At 35.7% G+C, this 15,144-nt stretch overlaps 1 protein-coding gene across 1 annotated transcript in view; it reads left to right on the forward strand.

Annotated features, from left to right (window-relative positions):
- Window positions 1-869: 869 nt before the first annotated feature.
- Window positions 870-15,144, forward strand: part of LOC138708809 (organic cation transporter protein-like) — a 63,394-nt gene continuing 49,119 nt past the window's right edge. The window contains exon 1 of the mRNA XM_069839000.1: window positions 870-1,083. Within this exon, the coding sequence (XP_069695101.1) occupies window positions 1,081-1,083 (3 nt within the window). The 5' untranslated portion in view covers window positions 870-1,080. The remainder of the gene's footprint in view (window positions 1,084-15,144) is intronic.

A 15,144-nucleotide genomic window follows, 5' to 3' on the forward strand; every position in this document is an offset into this window, starting at 1 on the left:
ACAATATTCCGGTCACGAGACATAATCATATACTTAGTCTTTTCGGGATTTACTTCCAACCCTATCGCTCTACTTGCTTCAACAAGAATTTCCGCGTTTTCCCTAATTGTTTGTGGATTTTCTCCTAACATATTCACGTCATCCGCATAGACAAGAAGCTGATGTAACCCGTTCAATTCCAAACCTGGCTGTTATCCTGAACTTTCCTAATGGCATATTCTAGAGCGAAGTTAAAAAGTAAAGGTGATAGTGCATCTCCCTGCTTTAGCCCGCAGTGAATTGGAAAAGGATCAGTGAAACATACAGCAGAGTCCGTATAGGTCAGTTTGAAACATACAGAGACATCATTTTATTTTTACTTCAATTTTTATTGTACCTGAGTTTTTTAATGCACTTCACTCCCACCCCCTCTACTAGTAAACTTCCAACAGAACCAAGTCTAATATGTGTTGTAGGAAGAAAGAAGCCCAACAATTCGTATTCGGTTCACGTAGGAGGAAAGAAGAAACCCTGTGCTTTGAAGCACTCTACAGTAATAAAACATTTGACGCTCAAACATTTCTCCGCTAGCCTCAATAGTAAATAATCCATAAGTAACAGGGCAGCACATAAGTGCCTCTACGTATTTCCTGTTCAATTTCATTCATATGAAATTGCACAGGTGCCATGGTGACGGCTTAGTGTTGGGTAACCTCTGGATGATGTAAAAGAAAAAAGATAAGGTAAAGAAATGAAGCAATAGAACCTGAATTGGAACCAATGATTTGTTGTATGGAAGAGAGAGTAAAAAGACAAAGTAGGTTAAAAGGTGTCTGCGGAGAAATGGAGAAAGAGTCGGTTTCACTTTCTAATGCTCTTCTCCACTGACAGGTTCCAAGTCTTCGTGCAGTCGCCTGCCGGATCTCGAGCGTTGTGCCAATGTACGTGCCAGAAATGCATCTGTGGGCTGACGTGAAGGAAACTACAAATCTACCCCATACATCCTAATCTACGGACAGCGCTGATTGCCATTGCAGGCTGTTGCTAGGCAACGATACGCGTTTCAAAACCAACTGACTATCGGATCGCTAGTACAAGAAAATGGTGAGTTTAGTTTATAAAGATATTATTATTATTATTAGTAGTAGTAGTAGTAGTAGTAGTAGTAGTAGTAGTAGTAGTAGTAGTAGTAGTACTATACTTTGCTCTAGAGTATGCCATTAGGAAAGTCCAGGATAACAGAGAGGGTTTGGAATTGAACGGGTTACATCAGCTGCTTGTCTATGCGGATGACGTGAATATGTTAGGAGAAAATCCACAAACGATTAGGGAAAACACGGAAATGTTACTTGAAGCAAGTAAAGCGATAGGTTTGGAAGTAAATCCCGAAAAGACAAAGTATATGATTATGTCTCGTGACGAGAATATTGTATGAAATGGAAATATAAAAATTGGAAATTTATCCTTTGAAGAGGTGGAAAAATTCAAATACCTGGGAGCAACAGTAACAAATATAAATGGTACTCGGGAGGAAATTAGACGCAGAATAAATATGGGAAATGTCTGTTATTATTCGGTTGAGAAGCTTTTGTCATCCAGTCTGCTGTCGGAAAATCTGAAAGTTAGAATTTATAAAACAGTTATATTACCGGTTGTTCTTTATGGTTGTGAAACTTGGACTCTCACTTTGAGAGAGGAACATAGGTTAAGGGTATTTGAGAATAAGGTGCTTAGGAAAATATTTGGGGCTAAGAGGGATGAAGTTACAGGAGAATGGAGAAAGTTACACAAACCACAGAACTGCACGCATTGTATTCTTCACCTGACATAATTAGGAACATTAAATCCAGACGTCTGTGATGGGCAGGGCATGTAGCACGTATGAGCGAATCGAGAAATGCATATAGAGTGTTAGTTGGGAGGCCGGAGGGAAAAAGACCTTTGGGGAGGCCGAGACGTAGATGGGAAGATAATATTAAAATGGATTTGAGGAAGGTGGGATATGATGATAGAGACTGGATTAATCTTGCTCAGGATAGGGACCAATGGCGGGCTTATGTGAGGGCGGCAATGAACCTCCGGGTTCCTTAAGAGCCAGTAAGTAAGTCAGTACTAGTACTATACTATTTTTACTTACATTGCCATGTTTTGGTACAGAATTTACCTTGCTATCGATTTTTGAACTTCACTGGAAAAAATATTTTGAGGTCATTATAGTAGGTTTTACTTTAGTCTATCGATTTCTGCATGTGGTTTCTTAGGAAATATATTGATATTAAATTAAAAACAGCGAAACCTCTCTAACTTGGCCACGTGTGGTTCAGTAAAAAAAATTGTCCAGCCTAATGGGTTGTCCAAGGTAGAGGGAAGTAGAATTTTTTTAGCATGCAATGGAAAAGAAATTATTGTACATAATGTTAAGGAAGTACAGTATTCAAACACTTTGTCATTTAGTTCGTTATTAACAGTTTTGCGAACTCTTTTTCTTCCCCACCGCAATTTTGTTTCTATGCATTTAATATTGAGGTCGTATAATTGCTTATGTTTGAAACTGTTGATTTAGAAATTCCAAACTCTTCTTCAATTTTTCTCAAATAACGCAACGCAAACGATCAATAACTTCTTTCTTCCTCTCAATGGTTAATTCCACCAGCTTACGCTTACTCATATTGAGGCACTATACAAACTGCACAAACTGACTCTAACAGGTAATAACCTCAACAGAGACTGATTTCTACACTGCAGGCCTAGTGAAATAATTTCGCAACACAAAGTTTACTTTCCTTTATATCTACACAACTCAAATGAGCTGACAAGACTCCAGAACCCAACTGTGGGTGCACTCAAATTCTGTGTGACTTAAATTGTGGCTTTCTGCTAACGTACCTCTAAAATACTGGTTAAAAATTATATTTGGGGATCAGTCGCTTCTACGGTCGATTTGCTACAAAGTTCAACAAAGAGAGGGTTGGAAAAAGGGGTGGGTTTATAAACTGCAGAGAGGGCTGCATCATATAGGAATGGGATGTTTGTGGGAGAAAAGAGAGAATAACAGGAGGAATGTATGGCGTAATGTGAAGAGGCGTTTAATTGATATCGAGAGGCAAGAGATTGAGCTCCAATGTTCGGAAAAGTCCTCACTACATTTACAATCAGATCTCATGCTTAACTGGGGGAGGTGTGAAGACATAAATTCTTGTAACAAGGACAGCAGGGGAGGTTTAGCGTGGCTAAGATTGGGGGCATGGAAGGGTTATAAAATTGTCAACGAAGAAGTGGAGCGTCTTTGTCCGCTTTGCAAAGAAAAGGATTCCTATAAGCATATTTTATTACTGTGTGTCGAATTGGAACTTGTACGGAGAAACTATTTACCACCCTCGATGCTAAGTCAGAATAGGAGTTCGCTTGCATGTCTTGACCTCATGGGGAATAGAAAATGGGAATAAAAGACTGGATTGTTCCTCTTGAAGGCGAGAAAGATTAGAGCTGCAGCTGTTGAATTCTGCGACGCGAACTGAGGAAGGGTTAATAGTATCCACCCAACTGTACACTTTTAGGATATATTATATAATGTGTTTTATTGTGCCATTTCCATTTTAATGTGCGTGTTCTTGTAGAGAGTAGTTGGATGTAATCATAGGTGGGGGGAGGACCTACAAAGGAGGACTTGTTTTGGGTACAAAGCACGTACGGTCAGAAGACCCGTGCATTGAATTTTAGGCAAAATACCTCTAGTGACGAAATGTATTGTGAAAATCTAGCATTCAGGTAGTAGCTCCCTGTGAAGCAGGTTTGAATAATTTCAAGGAAAGGGTCCCGGGATCGATACCCGGCCCCGGAAGAATTTTTCCTAGAAATTATTCAAACCTGCTTTGCAGGGAGCTATTACCCGAAAGCCAGATTTGCATAACAAAGTTTACTGTTATGAAAAATAAAATCCCTTCACTATTGTCAGCTATTGCTATTGTAAACTAAGGTTTTGTATTTAAATTTGCCTGTTCAAGTTTCAAACCTATAAGGGGAATTTTGACGTGATAATTTTGAAAAGTTCCCTTATTAGTTTTTGTTTATAGCCTATCTTGAGAAGTGACTGAATTGCGCTTCCCTTCAGATGTGTTTCTTCTTGTAAATCCATATTGAGAGGTCGCTAAAGCGTGTTTTGTTCTTGTCAATAACCCATATTTGAAATTTGTCTGAACTGTATTTTGCGTGTTAATTTTTACAAGTGCTTACTTATTTCGTAAATGTTAAGCCATACTCTAAGTACGTATTAGAGCAGTGAAAATAATATTTGAAGATATAATTATTAGTTTTGAACCACAGTTAACGCTTTCCTCGATCTGATTGCTTCACGAAGTTCTTTCACTGCAGTAACTTAAAGCCAGAATATTCTACATAAGATATGCGGGAACTAGAAGAAAATGTTGCAAGGAAAATAACATGATTTTCAATTTTATTATGAACTTTACCATACCAATGATAGCTGTTTAGGAAGATCTGAAGAATGCGTATGGAAAACATATGTAGAAGACCTACAAATAAGCGCCCTCGTTGCCTGTTTTTCCTATTAGCCGGACTTAGGCAACATTCTCGGGAGTGAGGGTCAGTCTACCGGCTGTAAGAAACCCATTACTTAAGGAATAGCAAGAAACTAATCTCATTATATACACAGTGGGCAAAAAAAAAAAAGGCACAAAATTAGAAATACTCTATTTTCGGAAATACATAACATCAATTTATAAGTCCACACCTGTGGAGTAACGGTCAGTGCGTCTGGTCGCGAAACCAGGTGGCCCGGGTTCGAATCCCGGTCGGGGCAAGTTACCTGATTGAGGTTTTACCGGGGTTTTCGCTCAACCCAATATAAGCAAATGCTAGGTAACTTTCAGTGCTGGACCCCGGACTTATTTCACCGGCATTATCACCTTCATTTCATTCAGACGCTAAATAATCTGAGATGTTGATACAGTGTCGTAAAATAATCCAATAAAATAAATAAAATAAATCAATTTATAATGAATACACTGTTAGGAAGAGTAGACTTTAAAGATGAGCAGGACTTTTTATTATGTTTTTTGAGGCTCAATTAAAATCTTATGGAGGTCAATACACAATTATGCGAAAAATGTGGATTTTGAAGATAATTTATTACTTCAAAATGCAGAAACTGAATGTTGGTAAAATTAATAATAATTAATGGCCTTTCAAATAATCAAAATTAAAATGATGCTCTATGTGACCGCCATTTGCCCGCACAACCATTTGTAGGCGTCTTCTCCATTGTCCAATAGCACTGGATACCTGTCTTTGAACAAGCCGGTCCCAACATTCAAGAAGGCGTTGTCTTAAATGTTGAATATTACGAATTCTTGTTTTGTAGTTGACTCCATACAAAATAGTCCATAGGATTAAGATCTCGTTTGAAACTCCAGCTGAAACCATCAGAGAATCTGAGAAATGCGATCTTTCACGCAATAATCTCTCAGGAGGGATATCATGTCCGTATCTTGCTAATCAATCGTTGTACACTTGAAACAGACCATTCTTGCTGAGCGTAGTTCCTTACAATTTGACGGGCAGATAAATTATCTTATTGGTGCAAATGTTTAATGAAAATCTTGTCTTCGTTCGTTAAGCGACCCATTATTCACAAAATGAGAACTCAAAACGGAAGAAAACAAATGACGATAGCGCAACAAACGGCTTGGCCTGCTGAACTCGTAAGACCATAATGCTTAGTTCGGTATTAAACGATCGATTTTTCACTGCCTTACAAAAAATAAAATATAATATTTAATAAATGGTAAAACAATTAAGTATTACAGTACTTTCCCGGTTTACAAGGACTGTGAAATTTGCGTGTGAAATAAACTTTCAAGTGAAATCATTAGCTACTGGAATATAACCATTTAAATTTTGTGCCTTTTTTGGCCCACTGTGTATATAGGTCTACGTGGACTGTTATCGGTACTTATGTAAGTAATCTCTGTCCTTGTTGTCCATTTCTTTACTAAGATGTGTAAGTATACAAGTTGAGCCATAAGTAATGTCATTAATTTCAGGGGGTTATTCTTTGAGATATTTAAAACAAGAAACTTCTTTTCACAATTCTGAGAAGTACGAGTCATACTGTGGTGGTGATACACAGACTTGAATGATTTGCTGCTAAAATAAAAGTAAATAAGTGATATTGAAGTAGTATGTATAGTAAATAAATGATATTTAGTGTCCATATAAATTTAAATAGATTATACGTTTCTTAGAAATTCATATGTTTCCTGGTGGTCGAATTCACGTGTTTTGTGTTACTGCATTATGTCAACCCTATTTCGAATATAACAAGGTTTTAACACTACACAGAAGCAGTGCTTTGCGACATTTCTACTCGTGTTAATTTGTGTAAACTGGTAGAAAACCGCAAACATCAACAGTTTTATTTACGCGGTATCATAGCGACGTACACAACCCCATAGCAACAACACGCAATTGTCTATCAACGAATTTTCTTTCATAGTGTTAGATTCGTAACCTACCTAAGGAAGTTTTACTTAAAATATACAGGGTGGAAGTGAAATAATCAACAGTAATCTCACTAGAGGTTTTGATTTATCTAGAGAAAATCAAAACTCGAGTGGGATTTAGTTGACTATTACACGATTAGAAGAAAGTATATAAAGATTAGAAGTAACGAAGTACTCCAATACGATAAAATATTAATTGATTTACGAATATACAACTGTCTTCAAATTTGTACCATCTCAACATTATAAATATTCCGCTAGATGGCAGTAGTGTGTTATGATTAGCTGTTTTCTTGTTATCAGTTGTGCCAGCTATGGAATGTTCATTGAATTCTGTGGACGGTTACTAGTCAAGAAGGCTTTGTTGATTCAGTTTCATTTTTATGAAAACAGTTGCATTCCACTTCAATCATCCGGATCCCAGTAATCAACGTCACTTGACAGATGATTTTCAATAAATCTTAGTATTAAATAATCTCTGATACGTGACTATCCATAATATCATATAGCAGAAGCTATAACAAACATAACCTAAATAATATAAACGCATGTTAGAAAAGTTTTAATTAGGGATGATGAAATAAACAAGAAACGTTTTAATTAACGATGATGAAATAAAAAATAAACATGAATAATTTTAAAAGAAACAATTATTGAAAGTACAGTTTTCAAATTTGAATGTTTTAGTGGTTGGTGGTTCAGTTGATGTTATATTGGACGTGTGCGTAAAAGAAGTGAACTCGTTGATGTACATGGTGTATCCCTCAACTTATTCAGGATTTCCGAATGGTGCTCTTCATATGTGACCAGTGATCATTATTAATTCTTGTTCTTGAATGCCAATGCGAGTCATATTTGAAAGTGCTGTGCATCGACTGGAGTGGTTTGTAATTTTCTGTTTTTTGACGTCCAGACCAGTGCAGTTTGAAATGTTGGCAAATAAAGAAACAAATGCTAGGGTAGTGATAAAAATAAACAAATGCTAGGGACGCGATAAAATTAAACAAATGCTAGGGACGCGATAAAATTGTGCGATAAGCATCCATGATTGGTTGAAAGACGTCCTTTCGTACCGTTTTATTGGTCAAAAGTAGTGTGACGTAGTAAAAGTGTAATAGTCGTGTAAATTTTCAGAGCGAATAGCTCATGTTATATGTAACAAAAAAGTGTAATACCATATTGGTAGAGAGTTCACAGTTTTCTCAGAAAAATATATTTTCCCAAATCTTTAACACCCTTTTATTCTGTAACTATTGCGAGTAGGATCGTGATTTTTGTCCATATCGATAGGAAATCTAATAAAGAATTAATTCCACTGGATTATTTTAATAGCGTGGACGGTTTTCGTGTAAATTTAATTTAAAAACCACTCATTTTAAGCCACTGTCCGATGCAACCATCTTGCAACATTGTAGACAGAAAGGGAGATGAGAGGTAGTTCACTATGGCAGACAGACCTGAGTTCATTGATCTCTCAAATCTGTATTGCGAGAAGAAAGAGCAGTTTGTTAGCGGCGATGTTGCCAGATTGATGAAACTTTCAACTTAATTCTGTAATTAACTGTGTATTTAATTATTAAACGTAATATAGGTTTTCTATTCATTTAAGTGTACCCTATCGCACCCCTTTTAATTTGCAGGATATGTTTTAGGCATGATTTAATCCCACCAAAATGACTTACGCAACATTATGCGTCGCAGCTGTTGCGTACGATAGCTGTGCTGGTAGATATCCAATTAATTCTTCCGTGTTGGTGAAGATAGCATGCTTCAAGGGCAGAGACACACTGTTTAGCCTCAACCACAGAGTCAAAGATTTAACTTTTTCCAGGAAACGAAGAACATCTGTGCGTGGAATCACGTCCGAAAGTTCCTCCCATACAGAAAGAGGTCAGAGGTCGCTTGTACTGTAGTGCCGCTATGCGGAACGGATGCAGACTTCGCAAACTTCGACTTCTACGCTCACGTAGCCATAGCAACCTTCATTGCGAATGCTGAAACGAGACAAAATACTGTCGTCATTCAACTGCAAGATGCACTGCAAGCAAATAACTGTACATCGGTGAATGATAAAGTAAAGTGGACTGAGTAGTTAACGCAACATAAAAATATGTTTGTCCACAATACAGTACATTTAATTCTAGCAAATTTTAGGAGAAAAATGTCGCCGTAGGAATACATTGTAAATATAAAACTGAGTCAAAAATGATACTTCGTAAGTCGATACTTTGCTTATGTTCATAACTTTATATATATAAAATAATAATAATAATAATAATAATAATAATAATAATAATAATATCTTACACTCAACCAGGATTAAAACTTGCTTACACAGTTGAACATAAAACTGGATCGGAATTAAGTAATTACATACTGACACAATTTAGGTACATAATGAGATCAAAAGAGGTAGTTACATAAAAATTTACCTCATAAAATAAAAATGAACATAGTGGAATACATATTAACGTTGTTAGAATCAAATACGAATCACATGAAAACAGAAGCCGATAATTCAATAAAAAATGTACAAAATAAAAATAAACACATTAGTATACATATTAGTATTAGATTACAATGAAGTAAGATTCACGTAATTAAACCAGAAACCGACAATTTAATAAAATGTACACAATAAAAAATAGATTAATAATAAAAAACAACACAGTGGGATACATATTGGTGTTAAGTTAAACACGATTTACATGCAAATCTAGTCTTTCAGGTGAAGCTCCCTGCAAAGCAGATTTGAATAATTTCAAGGGAAAAATTGTTCCGGGACCGGGTATCGATCCCGGGACCTCTGGTTGAACGTACCAGCGCTCTACCACTGAGCTACCCGGGAACTCCACCCGACACCGTCTCAACTTTTCCCTTTATATCCACACAACTCGCGTGGGCTGACGAAACGCCAGAGACCCACATCGAGTGCACACAATCTCTGTGTGACTTGGAATTGTGGTTTTCTGTTAACGTACACAGTAACGTATATATTATGCAAGTCTAGTCTTTCAGGTGAAGCTCCCTGTAAAGCAGATTTGAATAATTTCAAGGGAAAAATTGTTCCGGGACCGGGTATCGATCCCGGGACCTCTGGTTGAACGTACCAGCGCTCTACCACTGAGCTACCCGGGAACTCCACCCGACCACAATTCCAAGTCACACAGAGATTGTGTGCACTCGTTGTGGGTCTTTGGCGTTTCGTCAGCCCACGCGAGTTGTGTGGATATAAAGGGAAAAGTTGAGACGGTGTCGGGTGGAGTTCCCGGGTAGCTCAGTGGTAGAGCGCTGGTACGTTCAACCAGAGGTCCCGGGATCGATACCCGGTCCCGGAACAATTTTTCCCTTGAAATTATTCACGATTTACATGATTACGCAATAAAAGTAAGAAACAAAATATAAATAAATACAGTGGGACACATTCCATTAAATATTTTCAATGCGTTAGGTCTGGCAACTCATCATAATATATTTTTCTAATTTACATTTGAAAGAAATTAAAGTTCGGCAGCCCTTGACTTCAGACGGCAGAGAATTCCAATGACGAGAAATAGCAACAGTGAAAGATGAAAAATAAAGAGATGATGTGTGGAGTGGTATTTCTAACGTGTTATCATATTGTGGCCGAGTATTTAAGTTATGATACAGAGATATATTACATCATAGATTGAACCGTAAGTAATGTCATAATTCTGATGGATAATTCATTCAGTAAAGAGCAACAAAAGAGTCATATACAGTTTCGCTATACCTATTTTGAATAGTTTTCCAGAAAAACGTGCATTTTAAAATACATTAATTATGAGATCGTGCAACGCTGTAATCAGTAGGCAGAGCACATCAGGATGTGTTGCTCTGAACAACCCCTTTATCTGGCTCGTTCTGAATAGGGAAGTTGAAGATCACTGCCATGTAAATTGTTTATAAACTCGTAAGGAAAAATAAAAAGACAGATTTTTATACCGTTTAATTTTTGTGTTTAACCTGTATTACAGAATGGAGAATGAACACTGCTCATTTTACGTTAAATAAAATCTTGGAAAATTTAAAAGAAACTCTACAACGTAATTTTAATTAAATGTTCAGAGAACACAGACAATAAGATACGATTATTTGAAAATAAATAAAAAGATTAAAACATATTTCTACATTCCCATTTCAATTGAAGGTTCTAGAGAACGTGAACAATAATGATGCTTATTTCACGTTATAAAAAAAAGATTTTAAAGCATTTAAAACTCTACTGGCATAGATAAAAATAAGATATACTTACTTTACGTTAAACGAACAATATTAAAAATATTATTTTTAAACTCGATTTAATTTTAATTGGTAAATAAGTTGTTTTGTTTTAAAGTGTTGTGTTAATTGAATTTTCAATACAGTTTCTAATATTTTAGAGAATGTAGAAACAATTGAGATGGGTCAATAATTTTCAGGTCTTGACCGGTCTCCTTTTTTATAAATAGGAACTATTCTGGAAATCTTCAGGGATTGGGGGAATACACTATTATTTAAACAGTGATCGATAAAATTTGTTAGAGGTTCATTATGGTATAAATCGTCTAATAAGATCACCACTAATGTCATATATATCGTTGGATTTAGAACTCTTCAAACTGGAAACTATTTTAAATAAATACCCACTTTAAACGGAAAAAAAATGCTTTTATAGATAGGGAAGATTATATGGTTTACACAGGATAGAAAAATGGTCTATGTTTGGCGTGTTATATTTGTACATTTTAAAGTTTTAGTACCTAGATAAAGCAATTAAACAATGATTTCGCTTCCCGCCCAGTTTTCTCAGATGAAGAAACATTTCACTTAACATACTTATCTGGGAAAGATAAAGCACAACAAATCAGACAGACGGGATGCACCAGTTTTTAAAAAAGTATCCACAGAAATCGTCCATTGATTTACCAAAGAATATGTGCCATTGTTTGTTAAATTGTGTAACACAGATAATTTTCGTAACAACATGACAGCCTACGAAAATCCAACTGTACCGAGTGGCAAACCTACTTAAAGGCAGCCATATGAAAAAGTTACTTACTTACTTACTTACTGGCTTTTAAGGAACCCGGAGCTTCATTGCCGCCCTCACATAAGCCCGCCATTGGTACCTATGCTGAGCAAGATTAATCCAGTCTCTATCATCATATACCACCTCCCTCAAATCCATTTTAATATTATCTTCCCATCTACGTCTCGGCCTCCCTAAAGGTCTTTTTCCCTCCGGCCTCCCAACTAACACTCTATATGCATTTCTGGATTCGCCCATACGTGCTACATGCCCTGCCCATCTCAAACGTCTGGATTTAATGTTCCTAATTATGTCAGGTGAAGAATACAATGCGTGCAGTTCTGCGTTGTGTAACTTTCTCCATTCTCCTGTAACTTCATCCCTCTTAGCCCCAAATATTTTCCTAAGCATCTTATTCTCAAACACCCTTAACCTATGTTCCTCTCTCAAAGTGAGAGTCCAAGTTTCACAACCATAAAGAACAACCGGTAATATAACTCTTTTATAAATTCTAACTTTCAGATTTTTTGACAGCAGACTGGATGACAAAAGCTTCTCAACCGAATAATAACAGGCATTTCCCATATTTATTCTGTGTTTAATTTCTTCCCGAGTATAATTTATATTTGTTACTGTTGCTCCCAGATATTTGAATTTCTCCACTTCTTCAAAAGATAAATTTCCAATTTTTATATTTCCATTTCGTACAATATTCTCGTCACGAGACATAATCATATACTTTGTCTTTTCGGGATTTACTTCCAAACCTATCGCTTTACTTGCTTCAAGTAAAAATATGAAAAGTTATGTTCAGAAAATAAACAAGGCAACATAATTGCATATCATACTAAAATTTGTTTGTTTTTTTTTTTTTTTTAATACTCTTCACTTGCATGCAGTGCTATGACTTTACAGAGATACTTCAAAAACAACTCTTACTCAATAGCCATGCTAAGCCCGTATTAAAACTACCTTCAGTAGTGTAGTGATACTACAGTCTACTATATACAGTCACGAAGCTTGGGATGATTTTTTGCCAACGAGTTGCATTTCTCGCGATAGTTGCTAACCGCTTGGTGCGCTGTGAGTACTAGGAACACTAGACTGTATTACTGCCATCGTGATCTACGAGTATTACAGGCCGTAAGGCAGACCATGTGACTCGCTTAACCCGATCACGAAGGGCGGCGTTTCAACCATATAAATTAGTTGGAATGCATAAAAAGTAACATATATTTCTCTAAAATGTAGTGTAATTGCATTAATAAAATTTAAAACAATGATTAGGAGACACTTTAGACATAATTCCTTGAGAGTTAAGGTGTAATATTAATTTTGGTGTGAAAATTACGTTGTTCGTATGTGTAATAGACCTACCTGCCTTTATTTCGATTAAATATTGCGAAATTCTTGTACACTCATTTATGCACGATTCAATAATTTTCAGTTGCACCGCACGAATATTTAGATATGTTGAAATTATAGGTTATGTTTACTGTACCAGTTGCCCCATTCTGTCTAATTTTAGTGGTCTCCAATGTCCTGTCACTACATATGTATGTTATGTCATATGGATATTATAGGTTATGTTTACTATATTTAACTTATATTCCTATATTCGCAATTATACATTATAATTAAACATAATGTCATGTATGACACCCGTCACATTCTATTTGTCTGTATTTTAATACTACAATTGAGTACTGAATTATTGTATTTATCTACTACCTACCTAAGAGACGAAGTAACACAATCGTACGTACACTAATTTCATAGGAGTGGTATGGTAAATTTTCTGTCTACAATTAAGGAAGGTAGATGTGCTAAATTAAAATCACAATAAAAATTCGTTTTTATTGAACCTCAAAATAGCTTCCATTCTAAACTTTAAATATTGATGCGAACATATTATGTTAACACGTAAAATTCTCTTCACATTAAAATCAGACAGTTTAATTATTTCTGCAACATATTATGCAACAAGAAGCAAACGGAACTTATGGACACATTACACTAAATAAATCTTAGCAATGATACGCAATAAAGTTATAATATTTCACTGAGCTACATACACTGAAATAGAAAACCCGAAGAAACATTACGGCCTGGTCTAGATCGAAAAAGTATTGACTGTGCCGTATTTCGCATTGTTGTGAAAAGTTGTGTAAACTGTAAAATATTCGTTATCGGTTGTAATAACTGTAAACGACTAAAATACAATAATTTGAATAATAATATGGGACAAGGAGACGTTTGTGGTACTATAAATATTGTAAGAAAAAGAGGTCAGAGTTATCATTCTTCTGAAAGATCCAGGAAGGTGAGTTTATAAAAAATAATATATATTTTATGAAAATAATATATAAACCTTATGTATTTCACATTTCAATAGTGGAAGGAAGGTGTTAATTTTTTCAAAAGAATACGATATCGAAAGTACAGTACATTTTATCGTCTGCTGGGGAAAGGGTCTGTGATGAGGCGATAGTAGCGATCCTGGTGGTGAGCAACTATCTGTGTTTGCATATTTAGTAAGTATTGAGCTTCGTGACTGTATATACTAGACTGTGGTGATACTACAGAATTTTAGGAGCTGCAAAAATGGCTTCCTTTTACTTTCGCTCAAACGCCCATATTGAAATGCATCGCTACTGATGCAATGGCTATAATCACAACCAAGTCGTAAAACGGGAATTATGGCTATTAAAATGGAGCAGACGTAACACAGGTTGAATACATTACTGTCACGACGGATTGCAATTCTGACAGCTTTCACTTCAGCGGTTAAAAATTACGTTTGCATTGTATGCTACTCAGCTGCTTTGCACCGTAACAAAATACGAAATGTTCTCCACACGAAAAGCATTTCTCTACCTGGCGGATTAGACCTACCGAAGATTCAGGTGGTAGAGTAGAACAGAAATAGCACAAAATGGTAATTTTATCGAAATTAACTCCATTTTGAATCTTGCGTACACTACTTTTAACAATTGAATATCAGTAATTGATTAACTAGCGGACTTACTCGTGTTAACCTTTCGTCACTCGCACTGTTGGACTTTGTCCAACACATTTTTATCTTTGATTATTATTCCTCTCATAGGTCATATTTTGACTAACACCCCAATTCTATTCCATTATTGACATTTCTAGATATGTTTACGAAACATTTCATATATATTAATTGCTTAAAACAGTCAGTACTGTTTGAAAGGTACTGGAGTGTGCACCGTTTGACTATATCCAACGCGCTAGCGGCCGTGTAAGCAAATTTGTGCTCTTGCTATTTCTAGTTTTCTTAGCAATTTCATTGACAAAAAGAGATATTGTACGCATGTATGTATGTATGTATGTATGTATGTATGTATGTATGTATGTATGTATTTTTTTTTTTTTTTTGTATATCAGCATGCTCCATTACATTGGAGTAATACTACATGCTTTACATAAAATATTACAATAATTAGTTACATAATTTATGAGAACAAGATATTTACAATTTTGATTGCGATGTTGAAATTCTTATAGATACAAGTGTTGCCTAATTGTACTTCTATATATTTTAGGTTACCATCATTGTTAATATTATTTCTAATTTCAATTCTGTTA

Source organism: Periplaneta americana, chromosome 11 (genome assembly GCF_040183065.1).
Source record: "Periplaneta americana isolate PAMFEO1 chromosome 11, P.americana_PAMFEO1_priV1, whole genome shotgun sequence".
In the NCBI taxonomy this organism is placed as follows: domain Eukaryota; kingdom Metazoa; phylum Arthropoda; class Insecta; order Blattodea; family Blattidae; genus Periplaneta; species Periplaneta americana.